At 33.3% G+C, this 25,722-nt stretch overlaps 3 protein-coding genes and 1 long non-coding RNA gene across 9 annotated transcripts; 1 reads left to right on the forward strand and 3 right to left on the reverse strand.

Annotated features, from left to right (window-relative positions):
* The first annotated feature begins 5,687 nt into the window (after window positions 1–5,687).
* LOC107627594 (uncharacterized) lies at window positions 5,688–8,558 on the forward strand. Of its 3 annotated transcripts, XR_002357756.2 has the most exons (4): window positions 5,688–6,538; window positions 7,078–7,767; window positions 8,079–8,180; window positions 8,286–8,558. XR_002357756.2 is itself a non-coding variant. In XM_016330424.3 (3 exons), exons 1-3 carry the CDS (start codon window positions 5,882–5,884, stop codon window positions 8,382–8,384), a joined length of 1,446 nt encoding a protein of 481 aa, XP_016185910.1. In that variant the 5' UTR covers window positions 5,688–5,881; the 3' UTR covers window positions 8,385–8,558. The 3 variants fall into 3 exon arrangements, 2 of the variants coding, with proteins under 2 accessions (XP_016185910.1, XP_088359808.1); XM_016330424.3 differs by lacking the exon at window positions 8,079–8,180; XM_088503682.1 differs by lacking the exon at window positions 8,079–8,180 and having other exon boundaries at window positions 7,096–7,767.
* Window positions 8,559–10,404: 1,846 nt separating this feature from the next.
* On the reverse strand, window positions 10,405–16,765 carry LOC148575123 (uncharacterized). 3 transcript variants are annotated; one of them, XR_015904827.1, is made up of 3 exons: window positions 15,785–16,765; window positions 14,390–14,646; window positions 10,405–13,222 (listed from the first exon to the last, which is right to left on the reverse strand). It is a non-coding gene; the product is annotated as an uncharacterized LOC148575123 (long non-coding RNA). The 3 variants fall into 3 exon arrangements; XR_015904826.1 differs by having other exon boundaries at window positions 14,390–14,910; XR_015904825.1 differs by having other exon boundaries at window positions 14,390–16,765.
* A 1,117-nt stretch (window positions 16,766–17,882) lies between these two features.
* LOC107625675 (uncharacterized) lies at window positions 17,883–21,210 on the reverse strand. The gene is made up of 3 exons (XM_021116135.2): window positions 20,150–21,210; window positions 18,786–19,535; window positions 17,883–18,313 (listed from the first exon to the last, which is right to left on the reverse strand). The coding sequence occupies exons 1-3, from the start codon at window positions 20,798–20,800 to the stop codon at window positions 18,215–18,217; spliced, it is 1,500 nt and encodes a 499-aa protein (XP_020971794.2). The 5' UTR covers window positions 20,801–21,210; the 3' UTR covers window positions 17,883–18,214.
* Window positions 21,211–23,430: 2,220 nt separating this feature from the next.
* On the reverse strand, window positions 23,431–25,431 carry GONST3 (golgi nucleotide sugar transporter 3). 2 transcript variants are annotated; one of them, XM_016328368.3, is made up of 3 exons: window positions 25,248–25,393; window positions 24,949–25,142; window positions 23,431–24,713 (listed from the first exon to the last, which is right to left on the reverse strand). In XM_016328368.3, the coding sequence occupies exon 3, from the start codon at window positions 24,711–24,713 to the stop codon at window positions 23,550–23,552; it is 1,164 nt and encodes a 387-aa protein (XP_016183854.1). In that variant the 5' UTR covers window positions 24,949–25,142; window positions 25,248–25,393; the 3' UTR covers window positions 23,431–23,549. The 2 variants fall into 2 exon arrangements, with proteins under 2 accessions (XP_016183854.1, XP_016183853.1); XM_016328367.3 differs by having other exon boundaries at window positions 24,949–25,431.
* Between the last annotated feature and the right edge of the window lie 291 nt (window positions 25,432–25,722).

A 25,722-nucleotide genomic window follows, 5' to 3' on the forward strand; every position in this document is an offset into this window, starting at 1 on the left:
TATTTTGTAATTATGTTATTGTATATATATTTTATTACATGGTTAATAGTTATTGAATAATAAGATTCATCATAAATTTTAATTTTGAAATATAGTAATATTAACTAAACAATAAATAACAATTGAGATAAAAAATAAATCTTAAATACACAAATATCTATTGGTAATAATGACATCAACTGAAATTTTAAATTCAGTTATGTATATTATAAAAAGTCGATTTCGTAATTCAATCCTATGAAAAAATTGATTTTTAAATGATTATTAATTGACATATAACAAAAAATTGACATTTAATTATATTAATAATGAAAGAATTATTTAATTTTTTAAAAAATATAAAACTTAGAAAAATAAAATTCTAAGTTATATATTATTACTTAAATTACTAAACAACTATTTTAATCTATTAGTTAAATAACTAGAAGATTAATTATATTTTATAATAATAAAATATAATTATAGAATTATTATCATTTATATATTTTATCTCATTCATAAAATTTTTTGAATCTGTGAGTGCCATCAAAGGTAAGATAAGTGATTATTTTATGTTAAGTACTTTTTCAGGTGCTAGTTGCATAACACCCATTTTATTTTTATTTATTTGTCCCATAGGATTTAAAATATTTTTTAATTTTTTTAATTCTTTTTCACCTTAATTTTCGTGCTCTTAAGCTGAAATTTTTAGAGGTACATTTTTTATATTTTTTTCTAGTTTTAGTGACTTTTAAAGTTTGAAATTTAAACTCCGAGCGTTTTAAATAATTTCGGTGGTTTCATACAATTTTCAAAGATAAATAAGCTTCATATAACACTCAAACAGCAAGTCAAAAATAGAGAATAGCATCACTGAATTTACAGATTATAAAATTAAGTACAAAATCACTAAAAAATGGCTTATATGAACATCGAATCAAGCACAAATATATTATAACTATTCCTAACTCTCACCTCTTATTTAATTCAGTTACTAGACCTCTCAAACACCAGAAAATACTTTCACAAAGACTGAAACACGTTTGGCTATGGTGTACTTTTTGTTTGGCTAAAAGTATCGCAAAAAGTGTTAAAATTTGATCATTATGTGCTTGAATTTGTATAACTCATTAGATGTGCTCTATATGGACTTCAATAGAGGTTTTCTAGACATATAAGAGTACAAAAATTTATCATGATCACTGCTAAAAAAATATAAAAAATAGAGAAGGAACAAGAGTTCATCTCGTTGAATTTTCGGCAAAAATGCGAGAATTAGTGAAAACGGACAAAGAATTTTTTTGTATGACTTCGATTCTTGAAGAATACTTGAAGAACAATGGAAGAACAGTAGAAATGATAGTTGGGACGTGGAGACGAAGTGCAAGAATTTACTCTCTTTCTCTCTCTAAAACTTGGCCATTTTGTACAAAAATGCATAAAGTGTTTCATAAATTTTGTGATCAAGGATTCCTTAAATAAAAATCTGAGTTTAAGGTGGATTAATTGTGGTAAAATAGGTTGAAAATTTTTGTGGTCAAGGGATAGATATTAATGAAGAAAGGGTGTGAAAACGAAAAAGCTTAGTCAGTGTTTGCGTGTCGAGCTTATCTACAGTTAACCGCAGTTAGTTACTCGAAGTTAAAAACACAGTCGAGCAGGGGTGAGAGGCTGAGATAGTCTCGGTCCAAAGGCTGAAAGGGAGGGGCAAGTTACTTGGGTGGCAAGTAAGAGGATTCGAAATCTCTAGGAGTCGTTTACGGAATACTAGTCAAAAATTCGGTTCGGGGGTAAATTTTACCGTGTAGTAAAATAATTGATGACTAAAATTTATTGTTAAAGAAATAAATTATTAATGAATGGCTAATATTAATATTGGGATACAATTACTAATTATTTTTGCCATTGATTCCGAATTTTTTGGTTACTAACTTTTTTTTTCGGTGCACTCAAAATCATCACTAAAAGTGAATTTCCGACTCAAAAAATTTCTAGCAAGGAAAATAAACCAATGGCAAACAAGTGTTTATTTTTTACTAATCAAATTTGACTTAGAGAAATTAATTACCCTCATAAAATCAAATTTGACCTATTAATGATCATTTTCTAATTTATTTTTCTTTTGTTACCATTGGGCCTGCCTTATTAATAGTTTTTGGGTCGTGGTTCAGGATTTTGCGGAATAAATTACAAAATAGTCAGAAAAGTCAATTTACCAAAAATCGGATTCTTACAGAAATAGACAGGAAAAGCTACAGTCATCCATGTCTCCCACTCTGCCTCCTCTCTCAACCAGTATGGGCTGATGGCCTGCAAGGCTGGATCATCGTACAGCATCCACAGAAATTTCAAAATAAAGTGTAATATAATAATCAGGTCACATTCATTATATAGGAGAACTAATCGTTTAGAGACAACTAAATAAAATAATTTCGTGTGCATTATGCAATTCCAACCGATCCAACGAAAGACGCCATCAGAAAATTCTCTGGTCAAATTGGTTCCTATTCTGTTGGACCATACCTATCAACTTGTGGGCATATCCAACAATAACAATGTCTCAATTTATGCCAAAAAAAAAAAGTTGAATTACATAAAATAGAAAGGACAAAAACCATATATGAAAATAGTTACCTCACGGCCAAGAAAAACGTCAGAATCTGTCTCTCAGGTGAACATCACTGAAGAAATCTATGGTATATCCACGAGACTAATAGCAGAGTGTATCCAACAATATCGGTGGAAGATCAATGTGTTGTAGAGCATAAGGAGTGGTTCGTCTATACAAGTACAGTGGATCTCCAATACAAACCACGACACCTATCAAAGTCCTCTGATATAAACAACCACCTAATATGGACCTGATTATTTGACTTGTCTAACATCAGGTAACCCTCGATTAACAACAGGATGTAACACCTCGTGTATTGTTGGAGGGTGGTTGCATCTGTAATAACTGGCATATGTCGTACTCAGTCCTTAAGCCATGTCAGCTTGATGAAAAATGATTCCTTTCTCTTAGCCTCTGCTACTGAGTACGAGGAGACCTAGCACCGAGGAGCTCCTATGTCCACTCCCAAGTCGAGTGCTGGTATTATGTCTGGAAGTCACGCAAGCACTTACCCACTTGCTCTCCATGCGAGTGTAACCCAAGGTGGTACGCAATGTCCTATAAAGTGATGGTGCACTCACCCCATGGTAGGTGAAAAGTATGGGCCTTTGGATGCTAACACTTCATCAATGCAGTAATAAGCGAGTTTTCAAATACGAAGTCGCTGAGTTGCACCATGTCGCCAAATCTAGTCTTCTTCTAGTAAGGAAAAATGGCGCCCTGTGGTGCAAGAGTGTGGCTCACTCGCCTAGAGAGTAGTAGACGAAGCCCCTGTTAAAAAATAACAAATTTTAATAACAAATCTATTTCAAAAATAAAATTTTAAATTTTAAAATAAAAAATAAAAATTATAATAAATAATTATTTAACATTTCGTAGTTTAGTTGGATTTAAAATAATTAATTTTAAAAATCAAATATCAAAAAATTTATCCAACAAACGTAGGACAAATGAAAACATTTAATAACAATAAAATAAGTTATTCAATATATTTAAAATTAAAATAAAAGATATAAAATATGAATAAAAGAAATAAAAAACGTAATAAACATTTACTAAATAAATTAAATTACCTAATAAGTTAAATTAAATTAATTAATTAACACTTATTAAAAATACATCCCACTACCTAATATATGATAAATCTATAAAAATACCCTAATTATAATTATATGTTTATTTAACTAAAATAAGAAAATAACAATACTAACTTGAAAATCGATCGCTCCAGTGATATACCACGTCGCAATCAGGCAGTTGCCATAATGTCTGAACACCTCGATAATATTAATAGACGGAGGAGAGAGAAAAAAAGTAAAAAATGGTTTAAAAATGACTAAAGTTACCTAATAAACGATTTGCTTATATAGGCAGGAATCTTGTTTATCTCGTTTACACTGTAAATGAGATAAGTCATGTTACATAACGAGTATATTTCGTTTATACTGTAAACGAAATAAGTCAAGCAACATAAATTGATAAATAGACTAAAAATTACTTATATCCGTAAATAAAATATTTAATTTATTTATTAAAAAAATTCTAATAAGATTATCATTAATAAAATATTTTAAATATTTTATTTTAATAAATAAAGACAATAACACTGTATTTTTCTACAAGATATCTAAATGACACTCCTCTTTTTTCTCTTCTATTTTTAAAATATACACCATCTCCCCGGTAAAATTTTAAATAACATACACTTTATTCCATTTGATTAAAATACTCTTTAATAATTATTATTATTTTTATAATTATATATATTAGTAATAATAATATAATATATATATTATTAATATATTAAATTTAATTTATTTTTAATATTTTAACTTGTTACAAAATATTTAATTTGAATTCTTTTTATATATTTCATGATTAATAATAAAATATCAAAAATAAATAAAACTTATTACTTTAGGCATAAATATATTATTATTACTATTACTTAATTTAAAATATTTTAACTTTTTATAAAATCTTAAATTTTTATATATTTTATGATTAATGATAAAAAAATTAAAAATAAATAAAATACATTATAATAATAAATTTATTTTATATTATTATTTTCACTACTATAATAATGTTAATAATAATACAAAATATATATTACTATTAATGTAATAAATTTTAATTATTTTTAATATTTTTCAATAATTATGAAATATATAAAAAATTTTGAATTAAATATTTTTGTACCACATTACAATTTTTAAAATGAAATAAAATCTATTTCAATAATAATATATATATATTTTATATTATTATTTTTTTGAAATAATAAAATAATTATTTCTCCTCTTTCCTTCAGAGTTTTATTATTTTCTTTTACATAAATTTTTTTTGCAGTTTTATTTAATAAATTAACTTTTTTATATCCAAGGTTCACGTCAAAAACTCGTCCAATATATATTTTAGATAAATATTTATATATAAAAATAATTATCACTAATTTTTATATAAAAATAATTATTAAAAAATATTTTAATCAAATAAATTAAATTATATGTTATTTATCTCTTACAAAAAAATGTATATTTTAAAATAAAAGAGAAAAAAAATATCATTTAGATATTCCATAAAAAATAAGAGTATCATCTTTTTTAATAAATATAAAATAAATACATTAAATTTTTTTTTTGTATTTCTAATAATTTTTTTAATTTATAATTTTAATATATCTTTATAACCCAAGATAGATAAATTTTTATTTTTTATTAGTTAGTGATTAGTAGTAAAATTATAATTTACTTTCTAAATTAGATAAATAATTATTTTTGAAACATGGAAGAACAAGGGAGTGAATCCTCTTCAATAGAAAAAAAATTGGATAGTGTCCAATATTTGATTTCACCATTCATATTCTCTCTTATTAATATCTGGTCCCAGTTATAAAATTAAAGGTGAGAAATCACACTTTATTCTCTCAAGTAGAAAAAGAATAGAGAGAAAATTTGCAGTTGTTTTGGATGAATTAAACCAAGTTGAATGGTGTGGACTCTATATTCCAGGTGTCTTCAGGTCATTCGTGGTCAATATATCTTCAATTCTTCAGCATCGAAAAAAGCTATTCTCTGTACTGGAATTCACCATTTTCATAATTAATGCATGCTTTGGTACTTGCTAGTATTTGGTAACCGAGGACACTAATTCTCTCCTCATATCCTCTTTGCAACTCCAAACATCACATCCCTTCACTTACCTAACATTATTGGAATCACCTTCTTCCTTGCGCTAAACCCATTCAAATTTTCCTTCTTACGTGGTAGTAGCAAGTAGCAACGTTGCATGGCTTCGAAGCTAGAACAAACACTTCCATTAAAACTTTTGGTGGACAGAAAGAAAAGCTGTGTAGTTATGGCTGAAGCAAGTAAAGATTTTATAGAAACTCTGTTTAGTTTCCTGACTCTTCCACTGGGAACTATCATTAGGCTTCTGTCGAAGAATAAGCTGAACGGGCATGAAGAAGCTAAGGTTGGCTGCATCAACAATCTGTACAATAGCGTGGAAAATGCAACTGATGAGGTTTTCTGGAACCCCATATGCAAGCAAATGCTGCTTCGACCGCGAAACCCTTGTAGAGCTCTTTGCAGGAAACTGAAGCTGAATGTGGATGACAATGAGCCCACAAGGCGCTTCATTTGTAGTAACTATTGTAAGAGAAGTAATTCTTTCTTGTTAAGTGCTTTTTCAGGTGTTACTTGCATCAAATGTGGGAACCCGATGGACAAAAAACCGAAGATAATGGTGAATGATTCCAGTAGTGAAGTAACTCATCGTCATGAGGATGGAGTATTTATTAAAGGAGAAGCCATGTACTTGATTTTTGATAATTTGAAAGTGCTTCAAAGCTCTCCTAGAATCTTTGTGAAGGAACTTGTCCAGCTTGGCTACAAAGATTTCAACAATTTGACAGAAATTTATCAAAATGTTGGTCTGAAGGAGGTAACGTTGAGTAAAATCATAAGTATATTTTGCATCAATTAAATTTTCATCTCCCCATTTTTATTATGGAGGAGTACTAGGACGCGAGCAAATTTTATGATTTGTAACCATCAATTAGCTTCATTAGTGATTTTAATGGTGTGAGATTTTATTCAAGGGTGTGAGATTACTCACTTTGTTTTTGCTGGTTAAGTGTTGTTGGCCAGATTTCAATAAAACTGCTGCCCCTAAACTTTTCCTTTATTATCTAACCAAAGACTGAAAGACATGTAATGATTGATGAAGCTGCTAAAAACCTTTCGATCAATTTTCTTCTATGATGATTTTTTCCTTTTATTGGCATTGTCTCTTTAGATTTTGGAGTTACTAAGCAAGCATTAACCTCCAAGACTGTCCTCAGTAATTTGTTCTTTGCAAATAGAGTCTAGGGGATGTCCACTTTTTCACCAAATATAGGAACAACCCAAAAACCATGGTAGAAGTGATGAGCTGCTAAAAAAGATTTCGATCAATTTGCTTTGATATTGATTTCTTTTTAGGTTTTGGACTTACTAAAGCAAGCATTAAGCTCTAAGACTGCCCTCAGTGATGTTTTCTTTGCAAATGGATTCTCTAAGGGGATGTCCACTTACTCACCAAAAATTGGACAAACCATCAACCATGGTAGAAGTGATTACAGAAACCTTAAGGTAACTGTGAGCAAATCCAAGAAGAAAATACTCCATGCCGAAGCTGAGGAGGATTTTGTTGATTTTCTATTAAGCTTCCTTACGGCACCACTTGGATCGGTTCTAAAAGTTTTGGATGGAAATGCTTCTCTGGGATGCATGGACAACTTGTACAATAGTGTCAAGGAACTCATTTCATCATGGTTCTTCACAGCAAAAATCTTCTCCTTGCTGAATCCACACGTAGCGCCCCAATTTGGTTTCAAGAAATGGCAGCCGTTACAGATTCGTGAGAAATCCGCTTGTGAATACAAGTATGACGATATCTCCGGAGTATTGATCCCACAGTTACTTGTCGATATAAACACTAAATTTTATGAACCAAGATCCCCTGATGGCCAGAAAGAAGTGGGGTTTGTGAGGAGGCCATCGGTGTTTGTTGTGTGGGATGATCTGCGTGTGATACCAATGGCTAATGCTTCCAGCATTTCATTTATGCAAAAGATGAATATTCCATTCGATGATTTGGAGGAGCATGTCATCACAATTGGGAATGCAGAGGTAATAATCCAATAATCCATTCTTCAATAATTTCTAGAAAATCTTGGGGGCCAGCTGATTTTGGCAATTTTGGTCGGTATTTGACTAGAACAAACACTAAATTATCCTTAATAAATACATTTTATTTGTGTATAAACTCCTAAATATAGATGTAAACTATGTGTTTGATGTGTGCAAATTCTTATAATGTGGATGCAAGTTATTGCTGGACAAATATTTGCCTAAAATAATAATATTTGCAGACAATGTTATATTGCTATAATATTACCTTTAGAGATCTTGTTATTTATATAATCCATGTTAATCAGCAGTGTTGAAGAGATAAAATGATCCATAATGCTATGCTGGCAAACATAAAATGCATCAAGGAATGCCCTAGTGCAGTGTGATTCTTGAGTTGAAAATTTAATTTGGTATGTTTCTATAGTAGTTCTCAAGAACATTCTGTCTGACATTTTAATAGCACAAACTTCTTCCATTATAACTAGTCTAAAATAAATGTATGCATACATGTTCAGGCACTAAACCTGTTGGGGGCTTCTTTGACAACCAATGCTGCATTGACAGAAGGCTTATTCTACCTCTTGGAGATGCCAAATCAAGATGCTAGAGCTTGAAACTTTCTCTAGTTGGTGATACGTTGCTGAATGATTGAGCAATACCATGATATTTCCGTTTCTGAAATTCGCCAACTATGTTTGAGTGAGACATGTATGGTGTTTCTTATTTTGGTTCTTGTACGTTGTTCTAATTTGTAAGTCAGCAACTGCTATTATTTTTTTTTTCCAAAGTTAATGGTATTTTATTCAATCCTTGAAAAAATACATTGGGGTCCATATATAGGACAGACAAATGAAAACAAACAAATAAAATAAGGGTTCTCACAATTCACTAAAAATGAAATGGAAATATTAATAACTAAAGAAGAAGTGAAACGAAGAAAGGGAAAGGAAAGTCTAGCATATAGGGTTTAGATTTCATCTCTTGGGGTAACAGTAACTGGAGGGAGCTTCAACTGTCTTCCCCGGAGCCACAATCTCCTGTTCAAAAATAAATTTATTTCTTTCTTTCCTAGATGAAATCTAATCCCTAGATGCAACACTTTTCTTATTCATGGATTGTGCAAATCAGGGAGAATATCATGTGTATAGGATCTTCTTGATGAAATGCATGAGTGGACAACCCCTTAATGTATTCACTTGCAATATATTATTAGATGCTTTATGCAAAATCCAACATCTTGATGAGACAATTGCACTATTTCAGAAATTATTGACAATAGGGCATCGTCCAGTATTCTTTTGAATGGTTTGTGCAAATGTGGAAGAGTAAGGACAGCAAGGGAGTTTTTTTAGCATCTTTTGATCAATAATTATGGTCTAAATGTTGTGACCTATAATATTATGATAAGGGGGCTTTGTAAAGAGAGTTTGATTGATGAAGCAGTGACCTTATTTTCAAAAATGAAAGGAAATAATCGTCTTCCTAATGCTGTAACTTATGAAATATTTATTCGAGCTCTTCTTGGTAGAGATGAGAATGAGCAAGCAGTAAAGCTTCTTCGTGAAATGATCGGTAAAAGTCTACTAGTGAACAATAACAAGGAGGTGAGATGAATTATTTCAGATTTTAGTGTTACCCTAGTTGGTGTTAGAGTAAGAAATGACATGGAACTAGCAGAAGACCCGTGTGTTGTACGGGTTGAAAACTTCTGTTTTCTGTTTCGATTTTTTTTTAGTCTTCTTAGATTATCACTTTTTACATTAATAAAAGTATTTTTATTGTTTAATTTTTAATTAAATATAATAGATTTATTTACTCTATCACCACTTAAAATACATAAGTATTTTTTCTTAACCTTTCATAATTTGTAAGTTGTCATTTCTCAATACTATTAAAAAGAGAGGACCAAATACACAAAAAAATAAAAAATTTAAGGATTTGAAAAACATACTATATTGACTTTTGACTTTGATTTTGTTTAAATGCCGATTGAATAAAAAGAGCAAGACTCATCAAATTTGTTAATTTTCAAGATAAAAGAAAGAAAAACAACGATAAGTGTAAAGCTTCTTTTGCCCAACTTCCAAATCTCTCAACCACTACCTAAAGAGAACATTGGTTTTTGGTTTATCTTTTTTTTCTTTCTCTTCTATTCTTGATTGGAATATGTGCAACGCGTACCGGCAGAAAAAAAAAATGTTGCCAAAATTAACCATCATGAGTTTCTCTCTTCTATAAAAAAATGTTGCCAAAATTAACCATCATGAGTTTCTCTCTTCTATTCAACTGTATGCTCTACTTACCCACTGTACTAATCTATAACCTTCCTTGGTACAACGAATAACATTTTGCTTTGATTATCACACTCTATTATCCTATCAATACATATGATGATCAAGAACTAATAAATCTTTGTTATTTATTCACCGAAACAGCAGCAGCTACAGGATCAAGTTTTCAACAACGAATGATTCAGATGTAACTTAGTGGATCCACGAAGTTACAAAAGAAATGACCAGAAGATCATTTTCAACTTGTTCAATATAGATATATTAAGAAAGTACAAATATATTCAACAACACATGAATATACAATCATCTAAATACCATAAAGCATTCAATGGGCAAAACCATATAAGTTAAAGAATAAACTAAATTGTGGAATGAGAGATTTTTATATCATAAAAGACTTACAAACATAAAGGGCTAAATAGCTAATTTGCCTAATGGCTAATGATATTGTGTCCACACCCTAGCACTTAATCTATTACATGAGAAAAAAGCCTAAAACACAATCCAAAATACATTCGTTACAAAAGATGAGAACATATACATATTCTCATCCACTACAATCCAATGCATCAAATGCTATTACATGAACACAACCAAAATACCTAATGCCCTAGATTAGTCCTAATCAGTGGCTCTAGTTAATTGCCATGGACAACCACCTCAATTAACCCCTGTCCAGAGGAGCCATCGTTCCTCGAGCCACGAGACTCGTCAGCTTCATCAAATTGCAGCATCAAGAATCTTCTCAACCTCTTCAACGAAGGCTTCACATATTTCTCAGCATCAAGAGAGCCTCGATTAAGGCCAACCACATACTCCTAGTGTAAACAATTGCATGAAAATAGAAGCCTAATTAGAGGAATAATTAACAAGACGAAGCAGAGGTAGAGACGGCGGACAACACGAACTCAAAGTTGGATATGCAACCTCATGTTCGCTGCAACCTAGGGATGTAAAAGATGGTGTGACTCCAAAATGCTTCTGCGAAAAATATGCTATCTGTTACACGTCGAAGAGAAACACCGACCCGAATAGGCTATTTTTTGGATGCCCATTGTTAAAGGTAAGTATGCAATTCTTCATGTATGTGTACCAAGTTTATAGTAAACTTGAGTTAAATTTTGAATTTTTGGAATGGAGGTTTATACTCTAGATTTTGGTGATTTTTTCTTGCTCAAGTTGTTGTGGATGTGATTTTGAATTGTTGTGAATGGCTTCACAATTGGATATGAAAATGATTTGATTTTGTAAGCGACATAAATTGACATGGAACCTGATTTAATATAACAAATGGTTTAAAAATTTGAAAGGATTTTTTAGATTTAGAGTTTAGGTATTAATTCCAGTGATATATGTGAATTAGATTGAATTGGAGTGTTTTGTACCACCATATATTCATTGTGTTCTATTCGATTTATGTGACACAACTACATTTCAAATTCTTTGTCTGAAGGTTGATGACCACATTGTAAGGGTCAGAGCCGTGGAGATAACAAGGAAATTGGGTGACGGCAAGCTGAATGATGTTGAAGAACATTCGGGACTGGATAAAATTGCTCATGTAGAGGAAAGAATAGTAAACCTAAAGAAGCTGCTGAACAAAAAGAAAAGAGTAGATAGTAGAGGTGCTTGTGGTTCTAGTTTTGATCTAATCATTAGACTTTGTTGATGAAGTCTCCTTCTCTCTTGCCGCTGCTTCTCATTCTTCTTCTTCAACTCTGCTTCTCTATTCTTTTCTTTTTGTTCAGCAAAGTTTACTATTCTTTCCTCTACATTAGCAAGCAAGTTATACAGTCCCGAATGTTCTTCAACATCATTCGGCTTGCCGTCACTCAATGACCCTTACAATGTGGTCATTAACCAGACAAAAAATTTGCAATGTGGTTGTCACATAAATCGAATAGAACACAATGAATATATGGTGATACAAAATACTACAATTCAATCTAATCTACATATATCATTGGAATTAATCCCTGAACTCTAAATCTAAAAAATCCTTTTAAATTTTTAAACCTTTTTTATATCAAATCAGGTTCCATGTCAATTCATGTCACAATCAATTTATTAATCTAGGTAGATCTATTTCCAATAAATCAACTTTCTTCCAATTTTCAATCATTTTTCAAAATTAACCAGCTACAATATCAAATCATATACAAATTCAACCCAATTAAAGACCGCTTACGAAATCAAATCATTTTCATATCCAATTGTGAAGCCATTCACAACAATTCAAAATCACATCCACAACAACTTGAGCAAGGAAAAATCACCAAAATCTAGATTTTAAACCTCCATTTCAAAAATTCAACCCAATTTTAGCATAAATTTAGTACACATACACGAAGAATTGCGTGCTTACCTTTAACAATGGGCATCCAAAAAATAGCTTATTCAAGTCAGTGTTTCTCTTCGACATGTAAGAGATGACATATTTTACGCAGAAGCATTGGAGGTTGCATATCCAACTTTGAGTTCGTGTTGTCCGCCATCTCTACCTCTGCTTCGTCTCGTTAATTATCCCTCTAATTAGGCTTCTATTTTCATGCAATTGTTTACCGTAGGAGTATGTGGTTAGCCTTAATCAAGACTCTATTGATGCTGAGAAAGATGTGAAGCTTTCATTGAAGAGGTTGAAAAGATCCTTGAGGCTGCAATTTGATGAAGCTGATGAGTCTCGTGACTCGGAAAATGATGGCTCCTCTGGACAGGGGTTAATTGAGATGGCTGCCCATGGCAGTTAACTAGAACTACTGATTAGGACTAGTATAGGGCATTAGGTATTTTGGTTGTGTCCATGTAATAGCATTTATTGCATTGAATTGTAGTGGATGAGAATATATGTATATTCTCATCTTTTGTATCGAATGTATTTTGGATTGTTTTTTGGGCTTCTTTCGAAAAAATACAAACGCATGAGCTAGAAGAAGAAGCAGTAGGCTTTACAAGGATTTTTGGAGACGGTTTTAGAGTTGAGTCGCCAGTTCCTGGTCGGGGAGGGGACAAGTTATGGTCTTCGACGGATTCGAAAAAACTTAACCTGGCCGTGAGTCACCGAAAATAAGAGACGCATCAGCTAGAAGAAGTAGCGATAGGGCTTACAAGGGTATTTGGAGAGGGTTTTGCATGTGGATCGCCGAAAAAATCAAACGCATGACCTACAAGAAGAAGCAACAAACTCATGAGTTAGAAGAGGCGGTGGGCCTTCAAAAGGTATTTGGAGAGGGGTTTGCTTCCACGGATTGACCCCTGACTTTAGGGGTGTCCATGGATCGGATCCGATCCGCATATCCGCGGTGTTTATCCGAATCCGATCCGAAAATTGCGGATATGGATCCGATCCGCAAGGCTTTCGGATCGGATCGGATCCACACACTAATCGGATCGGATTGCGGATTTTGTGTTGGTATCCGCATATCCGCGTATCCGCAAAAATAAAGAAATAAATAAGTAAAATATTCTTTTTATGTTTTATTTTAACTAATAATTATCATATATGTTAAATTATTTTAATTTACTATTCAAGAAAAGTATGTTAAATATTATTTTAAGAGTAAACATATTTAAAAGAATAGAAAAAATAAATTTTATTGATATTTTTTTAATAAAAATAAGCTTTTAAAAATATTTTTGTGTTTTGCGGATATATCCGATATTCGATCCGATCCGATCCAACCTTAAAAACGGCGGATATTGGATCCGATCCGATCCAATAATTTTAGTGCGGATCGGATCGAAATTTTGGTCATATCCGATCCGCGGACACCCCTACCTGACTTTTTAAGTTTCACACATTGAACCCATTCATACTGTAGTACATATACGTTAGGTAGTATAATGTAAATAACATAGAATACAGTGCAATGTGAAAACATTAAATGAATTAATTAATGAATTTTTCAAGCTAATTCTTGATCAATAGCTGTGATAATGCCACCTAAGCAAGGGTAAATCACTCACAAAATTGCCATAGATTTGGAAGAAATCACCAATTTTATAGGTTTTCTCACTTTTTACAACAAAAGTATTTTATTATTCTAAAAGCATCAAATTATATATTTAAAAATCGAGAAATAGAAAGCACAAAATTAAGAAACATGGCATGATGAGGAATCGCTGTTTTTGACATAAAAATTCTGCACAGTATAAGCTAAAAAATGCAAAGTAATTATCCATATTTAAGCAGTTAATTATCCATATTTAAGCTATAGAGACTAATTGAAAATTTGTGCACAATAAAAGAACTTTATTAGAGCTTTTAAACTATAGAAATTTCCAAAGTAATCAATGCTAAATTAAACTAAAAAATGCATATAGCACCATACTTGGATCCATGGTGGAGATAATAGCCACTCCATTGAAGTCGCAGGAATCAGGAGTCTTTCCTTCTTATGATAGTAACTATCAAAAGTGTAAGTTGAATGTGCAATCACATTGTCTGGTTCATCGCATGGTTGTCCCTGCCGCATAGCAGAGCATTCCACTTTGCCCAGTCCACACATCCAATCTAGTGCAGCATGCAACATCTTCGAATCAGCACCCTCCTTTGCAATGCAAAAAGTTTGGTTGCTGATATCATTTGCTAAGAGTGCATCCGATCCAGTCAAGTGTAAAATGTAATTAGGTGCACCATTTGCATCAAAGAGTCCCCAATTGAGGAAAATAAGTTTCAAGATAAAAAAAATATGCCATTCATAATAAAAAGATTAAAAACTGATATAGTATCAATAGTCAAAATAAAATAAATATAAACAATCCAAACCGCCCTTGAGATCCTATCAAATCACCGCACTTGCTGAAAGCACAAATGCTTTCTTTCTTCTTCCTGCAATTACCTTTTCTCCCACTTTTTCCAAATTAGATCAACACCCCAGCCATATTTCCATGTGAAACAAAAACGTATATACAATCAAGCTAAGGCAACAAAGCGATTGCAAATTTTCATAAGAGATAAATAGAAATTAAAACCAAAACTGTAAGTATTCTTGGCTGTCTAGAAAATTTATATTGGAGATATGGCAGGAGTCACCATTAAAGTTAATAGACATAATATAAATTTGCACGTTTGTTAAAATTTACATAAAGGAAGGAACTTCCACAGCATTACATAAATATAGACAGAAAAAGTGGATAGATTACATATGCAGGAACATACATGATCATGTCAAGCATATAATGCTAGAATTGAATAACTTAAACAAACTAATAAACAATGTAAATAATAAACATAAAGAGAAAAATTGTCTCAACACAACTCTTCATTCCAATGTATTGTATTATATTAACATAACAACCAATAAAAGAAGCAAAAACTTTGCATATAGAATATTAGAACCACTAAATATTTATCAGAAACCAATCTTTAACTTCAAAAAAAGCCAAAAGCTTTTTCTCTTTCTACAATCAGCCGGTTCTTCTCATTTCACTCGTTCTAAAATATGCATTATCTCAAAAAAAAAAACATTATTAAACCACAAAAAAAAATTAAATATAATTTATATAAATATAAGCAAGAAGAAAAATTATTTAATTTAATTTTCTTCCAGACGTTCGGACCTGCGATGCAATCTCAGATCAGAATCCAACTGGATCCTCAATTAATCTCTTATATATTTTCATATACCAACAGATCAAAGTATACATAACAGTAATTAACATTTATTTGAAACAAAATCAAAGAAATCCTAAAAAACACAACGACGAAGCATCCGATATCTAACCTGTTCTGGTGAGCTAACATTTGGAATTAAAGGACTTCTGCTGTGTTCGGCCCACTTTTCCAGCCCCTCATCCCAGGTCTACCATTTCAGTCGCGAACGCGCCATAATGGTTTCTGCCGTGGCCTCCGCAATGCCTCCGGACACTGTTCTGAGGGGTCGCGGCAGAAAATAGCGATGAAACTCGGTAACGTTTGCCTTTAGGGCTTCTGTCGCCAGCCCCTCGCTTTGACTGGACCAGATCCCGATTCCGCTCGGCATATACCGGCATTTTGAGTAATTGAAGAAATCGTTCCTTCCTCTTCATACATGCTGTCGGTGTCACTGCAGCCGTTTACAGCATCCGTCCATTGAGATCAATAATGTTCTTAGAGAGAGATATCGCAGAGCAGCATTGAGAGAATAGCCAGATTTAAAGAGAAACCCGAACTGAAAGGAGGAAAACGGAGTTGAAGGACTAGGGTTCCAGAGTGAGAACAACATCGAAAGAGAAGGAGAGAGTGTGTGTCTCAAGCAAAAGCAAGGGATAGTAGAATGCAAAAAAGGATCAGGAAACAGAGAACTGGATTTGAGAGTGAGAGCAACACCGTAAGAGAGAAAGCGAGAAGATGAGAGAGAAAGAGAGTGTCACACAGAGGAGAGGAAAGGATCGAGGTTACAACACCGAGAGAAATGATCCAGGCCAAAAGGAGAGAATAGCCAATCGAGGAGAGAACCAAGGGAATGAGGGATTAGGGTTTTCGAGAGAGAGAGAGAAAGGAGAGACGGCGTCAAATGAAAACTAGAGAATGGAGAAAGAAGATGAGGGCGAGAATGAAAGGCGTTTAGGTTACTCCTTTTTCATTTTTTTATTGCAAATTACCGTGAGAATCACGGGTGGCTTAATGAGCCACAGTTATTATTATACTAGTAACTAGTAAGAGATAGATAGATAGATACGTGATACTCCTACTACCTGCTTATGACCTGCTTTGGTTATTTCTTATGTATGTGTGTGTGGATTAATTTTAAATTGTGGTGTTGCATCTGGTTAATTCACACGACATATGTATACATAAAAGATGAGTTTTATGAGATGAAGATAATCTATGTTGGTGATAGTTGGTTTTGGGATGTACTATATTTATGGATGCTGTCCGACTGATTTGTTTCTCCAATCTGCAAACATAAGCTTTCCATCTATTTTTCTCCTCTTACTGTATTTATAATCGTGAGTGCTCCTCTAACTATATTTTGGGTTCTCTTTTTTATTTAGGATTCCAAGTTTATGACTCCCTCTGAGGTGGGACATATTCTTGAATAGCTTGTATTTCCATATCCTTAGGTTGATAAGGATAAGGATAAGGATTCTTTGATAATTTGATATTGGCTACTATGGTATTCAATGGAAAGCTGAGTGAAGACCCATGAATGCTAGCTTGGAAGTTGTCTTTTTCTTTTGAGTCTCATTGTTTCGGTGATGGTATTTTCCTTTGACATATCGAGGATAGTCTGAGAATCTTAATCTTAAATCTTATTTTCTACAATTGGTATATGGTACAGAATTGTGCTATGCTCTTGTGGCTTTTGTACATTGAACAAATTAGATATTAAATCATATTATTCTTCTTGGGGGTGCCGAAGCTATATGCTTCATGTTATCTTTACTTATTAATCATTAATTACTGTGTTCAATTTTGTTTATTCTTAGCAAACAGGGGACAAACTGCTGAATTCTGGCCATAATCTTCAACTATTATTTGTCCCTCTCCAGAGCATTTTTCCTAACCTGGAACAAGTTTAAGGGGTAAAATAATCCTGTAAATGTTATTGTTATACTATACACTTTGTTGCTCTTTCATATAATATCCCCTTATATATAAAACAATATGCTGTGACAGGTGTAAATGTATTCGCTATTTCCTTGCGAAGTTGAATAATCATGAGATCATAGTTTTCTATCCATGAACATGAACATGAACATGAACACTTGGAAAGCATTGGTGTCACCTAAATAAAACACCATATTTTTGCAATTTTTCTATAACATGAAGTTGATAAAAGTTTTCAAAACCATTCTATAATGCACTACCACATTGGCCATTATTATCAATTCCTCATGTTTCACAGTAATATCACCCCCTATAACTCTTTATTTCATCACTATTACATAATACAATATGAATCTCAAAGAGATGAAATGATGAATATACAAAAAGATGAGTAATATTCAGCATCAAGAGTCAAGACTGTGTTATGTTGTGCTAGAGCTAACAAAGCGCTTGCAGTTACCAAACTTATCATCACTTCCAAAATAGAACAAGGAAGCATCAAAATCAAAATGCCAGAAGAATCTCACTCAATGGTAACATATATGATAGCTAGTTCTAATATACAAAACAAATTATTGGGGTTATTCTATTATTCAGCATCTTGTCACCAACTAGAAAAAGATCAAGCTTTAGCATCTTGGTTTGGATTCTCCAAGAGGTAGGATAGACCTTCTGTCAATGCAGCTTTGGATGTCAAAGAAGCCCTCAATAAGTTTAGTGCCTGAATGAAAATTTATGATTATGAAGGTTATTACTTCCACCTCAGAACCTAGAGGGTAAAAATAGGAGAAATATGGGTTTTTTTTATTTAAATAAATAAAATATATAATATTTATGGATATAGACACGCTCACAGAAAATTACATTTTTTCCTTTATTACTTATCTTGGTTGCCCAGGAAATGAAATAGTTATGAACGTATTTGTGATATAAGCAGAGTTTTCAATAAATTGATTTTTAGTGAAAATTACCTATAAATGATAATGATCCTCTTAGGTGAAAGTTTCAGTGAAAATTTTAATTTTCACATAACTTGATTTGGTATAGATTTTTCTTATTGAATAGAAAAATGGACACTAAATTAGATATGGTTTAAAGAGAAATATTTCTTGAACATAGTTATCATAGTATTCTAATAAGAAAATCAATTCTCCATGATATCTTTAAGATAAAAGTGAGAAGTGGATTGTTACCTCTACCTCCCTAATGCACAAGACATGCTCCTCCAAATCATCCAATGGCAGATTCATCTTTTGTATAAAACAAATGCTAGAAGCATTTGCCAGTGGCATCACTTTCAAATCATCCCATACAACAAACAGTGATGGCCTCTTCACAAATCCCACAGCAAGTTCTCTTGTTCCATTAGGTGATCTTGGATCAAAAAGTTTCATTGCATCAGGATTCTCCACCAAACTCCTCTTCTTAGAAACCACACCATTTGGATTAACATAGCATATGCTATTCTTTATTAAACCTCTGCCATACCAATAACTTGGAGTATCTTCTTCAGGAAGCTTCAATGGCTGCCTCCTGTAACCAAATTGGGGCGCGACTCGCGTATCGAGCAATGGAGTTCCAGAAGGCCTTGTGATTGTGAGCCGTGATGAATTGAGTTCTTTCACACTTTTGTACAAGTTGTCAATGCATCCAAGAGAAGAATATCCATCCAAAAGATTTAGAATGGATCCAATGGGTGCTGTGAGGAAACTGAATAGAAAATCAACAAAATCACCCTCTGCTTCAGCATACACTATCTTCTTCTTTGATTTTCTCAATATTACCTTAAGGTTTATAGAAACACCAAAATCAAAACCAGGTTCTTCGTGTTTTGGCCCAATTTTTGGTGAGAAAGTGCACATCCCCAAAGAATCTCCATATGCAAAGAATACATCACTGAGAGCAGACTTGGAGGTCAATGCCTGCTTTAGTAAGTCCAGAATCTTTGTTTTTTATAGATTAAAAAAAAAAAGTTATTAGAATGTTTCTCATTATCAAGCATCATTAAAAAATATATTATTAGGTGCACAGAGAGTACTTAGGTGGATTTTGTTCATATTATTAATAAAGAGACATTTTTATCTAAGACTCACCAATCACCATTATCTTGTATGCTTAGCTAAAATGTCAATTTGTTAATAATATGAGCATAATCTACTTAAATACTCCATGAACACCTAATAATTTCTCCATACAATTTTCTGTTATCGAATATTGATATATGTGCTCACTTTGTATCTTGTACCAAGTTAACTCACATCTTTATTATCAGTGGATGAAGTGTGACCCCACTTGATAATAGAAATGCGAGTTACCCTAGTGTACTATGCATAATAAGTGACTCATACATTTTTTCTTATCAAATTTTTCTTATCAAATTAAGATACAGTCCACACAAAAGTTTAGAAGCTAATTAAGGAACTTAATCAATAGTATTATAATCAGCGACACCAATCATCTCACAAATAATAAGCCTAAAAATTCTGAGTTCAATATGAACTTATTCATAAACAGAACTGTACTTGCAAATCTTAAAAAAACAAAACTAAAATGTTACCTCCTTCAGTCCAACACATGGGGATATGTCTATAAACTTATGGAAGTTTCTGTAGCCAAGTTGGGTAAGTTCCTTAACAAAGTTGTTAGGAGAGCTTTGAAGAACTCTCAGATCATCAAATATGAAATACATGGCTTCCCCTTTAACAAAGACACCATCGGTATGCGTCTCATCCTCGGAATCTCCGAAGAGTTTCATTTCTTTGTCCATCGATTTCCCACAAGAGCAACAACTAGCACCAGTAAACGTACTCAACAACCAATTACTCCCCCTCTTACAGTTGCTACACATGAAATACCTTAAGGACTCTGTGTCATCCACATTCAACTTCAGTTTTCGGCAAAGGGATTCGCAATTGTTCTGCGGACGAAGCAGCATTTGCTTGCATATATGGTTCCAAAAAACCTCAACACTTGAATTCTCCACACTTCGGTACAGATTGCTAATGCAGCCAAACTCGGCCGGGTGATCATGCTGTTGGTTATTCAACAGTAACCGGATGATAGTTCCCAACGGAAGAGTGAGGAAGCTAAAGAGAGTGTCTATGAAGTCTCCACTTGCTTCAGCCACAACTACACGATTTTTTTCTCTGTCCACCAAAAGCCTCAAGGTGAATGTTTGTTCTTGCATGGGAGCCATATTGGAAGCCATTACAAAACTCACAGACACTAATTTTAGTGCAAGGTTTGGGTATTTCTTATGCTTTATTTATCTTGATTCCCAGTGTATTTGTTATTAATGGGGTTGTGTGTTGTAGCTGGAATAGAAGAAATATGAAAGTGAAGTGAAGAAGGAAACTAAGAAGAAATTTCCTTTGTTGGCTATAGCATTATTATTGGGACACATTCCAGTGCTTTTTGTATGTATTGTGCAAGAAAAAATACCATGGTTATGAAACAGTGAGGTGTATATTACTTTCCCATCTCCTATCTTATATGTGCTACGACATGAAACATGAAAGTGACTAGAGCGAAAGGGATTGCATTGGTCAAGATCTTATAAAATACGTACAAAGGATAAATTGGCATTAAATATTAACAAGTACATATTAGTTAATTTTCTATTACTTTTACATTTTCCGTTGCGTATGCAGTATTCATATTTAAATATTTAATTGAAAACTGTTAAGCTTATTATACTGCCGAAAAAACTATTTTGATACACCGTGAAGAAACGTTTGTACGAAAATATTTTGATACATATTTTGTCTTAAACTAATAGGTTCTATTGGCTTAGAGAAAGGAGAGGAAACAACACACTTTGTCATTATTTCAATCTGTTTGTCCCAGAGAAACTTTCAATGCACCAAGTTAAAACATTTGGGTAGTTTACATATTACTTTAATCATTTTCTGGATAGTTGGTGTAGCTAACACATTGGAATTGGTGAATATTGATATTGAATTCTACCCTTTTATTTTATGGAAAACACACTTCACAAACCAACCCTAGAAGCAAAAAGAAGCAATTTAATTGTATGCATTAAATAGTGACAAAAAATTGAAGCTAGCCTACTTTTTAAGTTCAAACTGAGCCGCACTTTTGTCCTCTTACAATAGTTGTCACCAGTATGGGGATCAAAAGGAGCATTGCACATGTGGCAAGCTCAAAGCCAGTACATGCAAACAACGATCATAGATCTGCAAGAATTAAGCACTTACAAGAATAAAGTTGTATGCCTATGCTGCCTTGTCCGAATGTTACTGTGAAAGTCTATTAAGTCCAACATTATGATCAACCAATCAAGGGTTGTTTAGTCCACATCCTGGACCATCAGCAACCAGATAAAGACCTAATTGTTATTGGATACAATAACTTCATTAACTGGAGAGGAAATAATTTTCGAATGTGAAATTGCAGATAAACCTGTCAATCAACTACAACAGCATTTTAATCTGTATCTGTTTGCTTTATTATGTACACAATAATTACATTAGTAACAGCAATCATAGTTCTAAGATTAAAGACAATCCAAAATTCAATGTCAAAATGTAGGAGCTATGTTGCTTCTGACTATACACTGCATAGGCTACTTCAAACTACAAATCTAAATCAAATCTAATTCACAAAAGCTTAGAAACAAATTCTTGAAGCATTCCATGAAAAAATAGATTGATTTAAGAAAAGTAGTTCTTTTCCCTTAACAGCTAGCTTTTAAGATGCAGTCTCCCATTTTCCTTAGATACGTAACAGACCACAATGCATCAATTTCCAAAAATCACACTTAGCAACAATTGAAATGATATCACAGAGTAAAAGACATACTGCAAAAAGGAAACAAGAAGACGAATACAACTTAAACCCATCGAGAGAAAATATATTACCACTGCACCAGAGATGAAACATTTAAATGACAAGACAGTTGTGAACTTTGTGGGAGCAAGAGAAAGTGGAGAGATAGCTTTTATCAGTCTTCTACTCTTCTCAGTTCCCCCTGTTGCTCTCACACCTGCGAAAATAATCTAGTATTTTGGTTGTAATAAAATGTTAGATGCACTGAGACAACTACCACTATGAACTGATCTAATACTGATTGCGGACATGCTAGTGTATCTATCATGAACAGATCAATCATAATCACTTAGTTTACTTTACAATACTTGATCCTGAAGAATAAAATAGGCTGAAACATGCACATGCAGTAAAGATTACGAGAGGAGACAACCCAAAAATGGTGATGCTCATAAAATATTAATTGCCATTACAGAGCAACAATATCTAAGTACTGGAAGGCCACTAGCCAGGCATCTGATTCTCGGGATACATCATTAGTTCTAAAAGAAAATCTTGGATTGCTTTTAATTAGCAATAAGAGGATGATATTCTGGACATCAATATCAAAACCCCAATTAGTGATACTCCTGATGAATAGGGGGAAAAAAAGATTTAACATTAAATCCTGTATCCAGATTCATCCAACAGAAAAATGATCAAACCAACCAGGCAAAGTTGCCAATAATAAATTATAAAGAACAACAAATTTTATTTTTAAGTAAAATAATAATCATCAGATCCTTATGTCATTAACACACCTTGTCATAATTCATAAATAGTCATGTGAGTAACCAATTTAGAGTAAGAGAAGCAGATAATCTCAATTTGACACCTCCAAAACAAGAACGGAACAAATTGAGAATTAAATTTTACAACTCCTCAGCTAACAAACAAAAAAGTAAAAAAGTACTACATTGAGATGCATCTTATCTATCAGAGAGTAAACAGACATATCAAAAAGCCCTACATACTAGAACAACAATGAGCGTGCTATTCAAAGAAACAGAATTGGTAAAGAATTGTATATTAATAGTTGTGAAAATTGAGATTATAATTCACATTAGATACCTATGAAAATAAACATACACTTGAAAAGAAACGTAGAAATTTTTCCTACATGAAAATAATCATTTTTCTTCCCTTGATTTACTAAGGACTTCATTATCATTATTGTCGGTCACTGAATTGTCTTGCAATTCAAGTAATTTCTGTTCTTCCTCCTCACCTTCCTGTGCAGTTGCTTCTTTTGCAGCCTTTGGCTTACTTGTTGATTGTTGATACATAATCCCACCCAGCATGCAAATCAAAAGTCCCACAGTTCCCACCCATGTTGAATGCTTGTCCCAAACTACCAGATTAATCACCACCGTCAACAACTTGTTCACTATACCAAGAACTGTAAACCCTGTTGCAGAAATCGCCCTGCGGCAAGAAAACCCGAAGAAAGAAATAGATAGACCAAACAAACATGATAATCCCACTGGCAAAACCACTTCGAAAGAGTACCAATCTGATTCATCAGAAATCTCATGCTTAATCTTCTTCAGCTCACCCATAATCATCAGCTCCAACGGAAAAAGCAGTAGAGCCTCAAGATTGTTGTACAACACAAGACCCCAGGTGTTCAATCCGATTGTCATCACAACATGCTTTATGTAAACAAAATCTATGGTCATACTGATTAAATACGCAAGCGCCCAGCTATAGGCCATGAAAGTAAACTGATAATCCGTTGCAACATAAAGCACACTCCCCGCAAAGATTGTGGCCAGGGATGCCCATGTCTTCAGCGTGGGCCATGGCTGGTGAAGGAACAGAGTCTCCCCTACTGCGACAAAGATCGGTACAACCGACCGGAATACAATAAATGTATCCACATTGGCATGCAAGAGCAGCTCACTGTTGGTGAAGAGCGAGAGATAAAAAATGATAGCAGCAGGTAAAAACCTCCACATTGTCAATAAATCAAGAGGATCATGCTCAACGAGCTTGAGCCGGCCAACAATAAAGACTCCAGCCGCGCTAGTGAAGTATTGCAGGGCTGTCAATGCACCTGGGTAAGGGAACTTCATTACAGCCCATTTGTTGATAATTGAGAGCAGTGATGCAGATAAACAATAACCAGCAGCAACACCATACACTGAGATTTGTTGCAACAAAGCATTGTACCAATTTCCCTTGTTATCAACATCAGGAACAGTCGCAGTAGCAGTAGCACTCAGATTGGCATCCTTTTCAACTTTGATGCTTGGGTTAGTAGTTGGGTTTTCCACGTCATTGTCTTTAGACATCTATACACAACCGAACAAAAGAAATAACAACATTTCAGACTATAGCAACACATAATTTTGCACTACAACTACACCGTTGGACTGTTATTTTATACTAAAATCCGAATAACGGTGTAAATTTAAATTAACAAAAATGGAGTAAAATTAAATTCCAGCAACAAAATCTCTAAAAATGAATAAAAAAACGAAGAAAATATAAATTTAAACCCCAAAAGAATTGGGAAAAAGAACTGACCTGGTCGAAGGCGTTGGACGGAGAAGGCTGCCGTCGAGGGACACAAGGGGACTAATGGTGCCAGCGGGGGAGGACGACAGCGGACGGCGGCGTGGGTGTTGGCTGCAGTGTCGGTGGTGCAGTTGATGAAGTGTCTGATATTAGGGTGAGGGCATAACAGGGATTTCACTGTTTGCAGTCCAATTCGCACAGATCTGAATAGAATTGGAAGAGTGAAAACAGTGAAAAAGGGAGTGATGATAGCAGAATGCGTTGTGAAATGTTTGGGAAACTGGGAAAGTAACGTTGCTGACGCTGACCTTTGGGAACGTGTGTAATTTGATTGTGAAATGTTTATTGCTGCAACTTCTTGTGATTGAAGAAGAAGAAGAAGAGTGGAGTAGACGCAGCTGCCTCCTGCATCGTACAACGAGTTCTTCAATCTTCACCTTCACAATTTCTAAATAAAGAAAAAAAAAAGAAATAACACACAGGATAAAAAGTAATTTCTTTTTTTTTTTTAAGAATTTAAAAGGGATCAATTAGTAATTCAAGTTACAATTAATCTCTACATACAAGTGATTTTTCTCTACAAATTTTACAAGTCCTTTAATTGATTTATGCTCAAACATACGTGTTTCACGTGCCTCTAACAGATTTTTAACTCAATTAACGCGCGAATATATAACTTCCTTTTTTAAAAAAATTTCGTTTCCTTTTTTCGAATTTCTTGTCTTCTCTCTTCGATCTCTTTCGTACGTTTCTTTCTACCTTTTTCTTCGTCTTTTACGTGTG

This window comes from Arachis ipaensis, chromosome B2 (genome assembly GCF_059453495.1).
Source record: "Arachis ipaensis isolate K30076 ecotype BB chromosome B2, ASM5945349v1, whole genome shotgun sequence".
Lineage (NCBI taxonomy): Eukaryota > Viridiplantae > Streptophyta > Magnoliopsida > Fabales > Fabaceae > Arachis > Arachis ipaensis.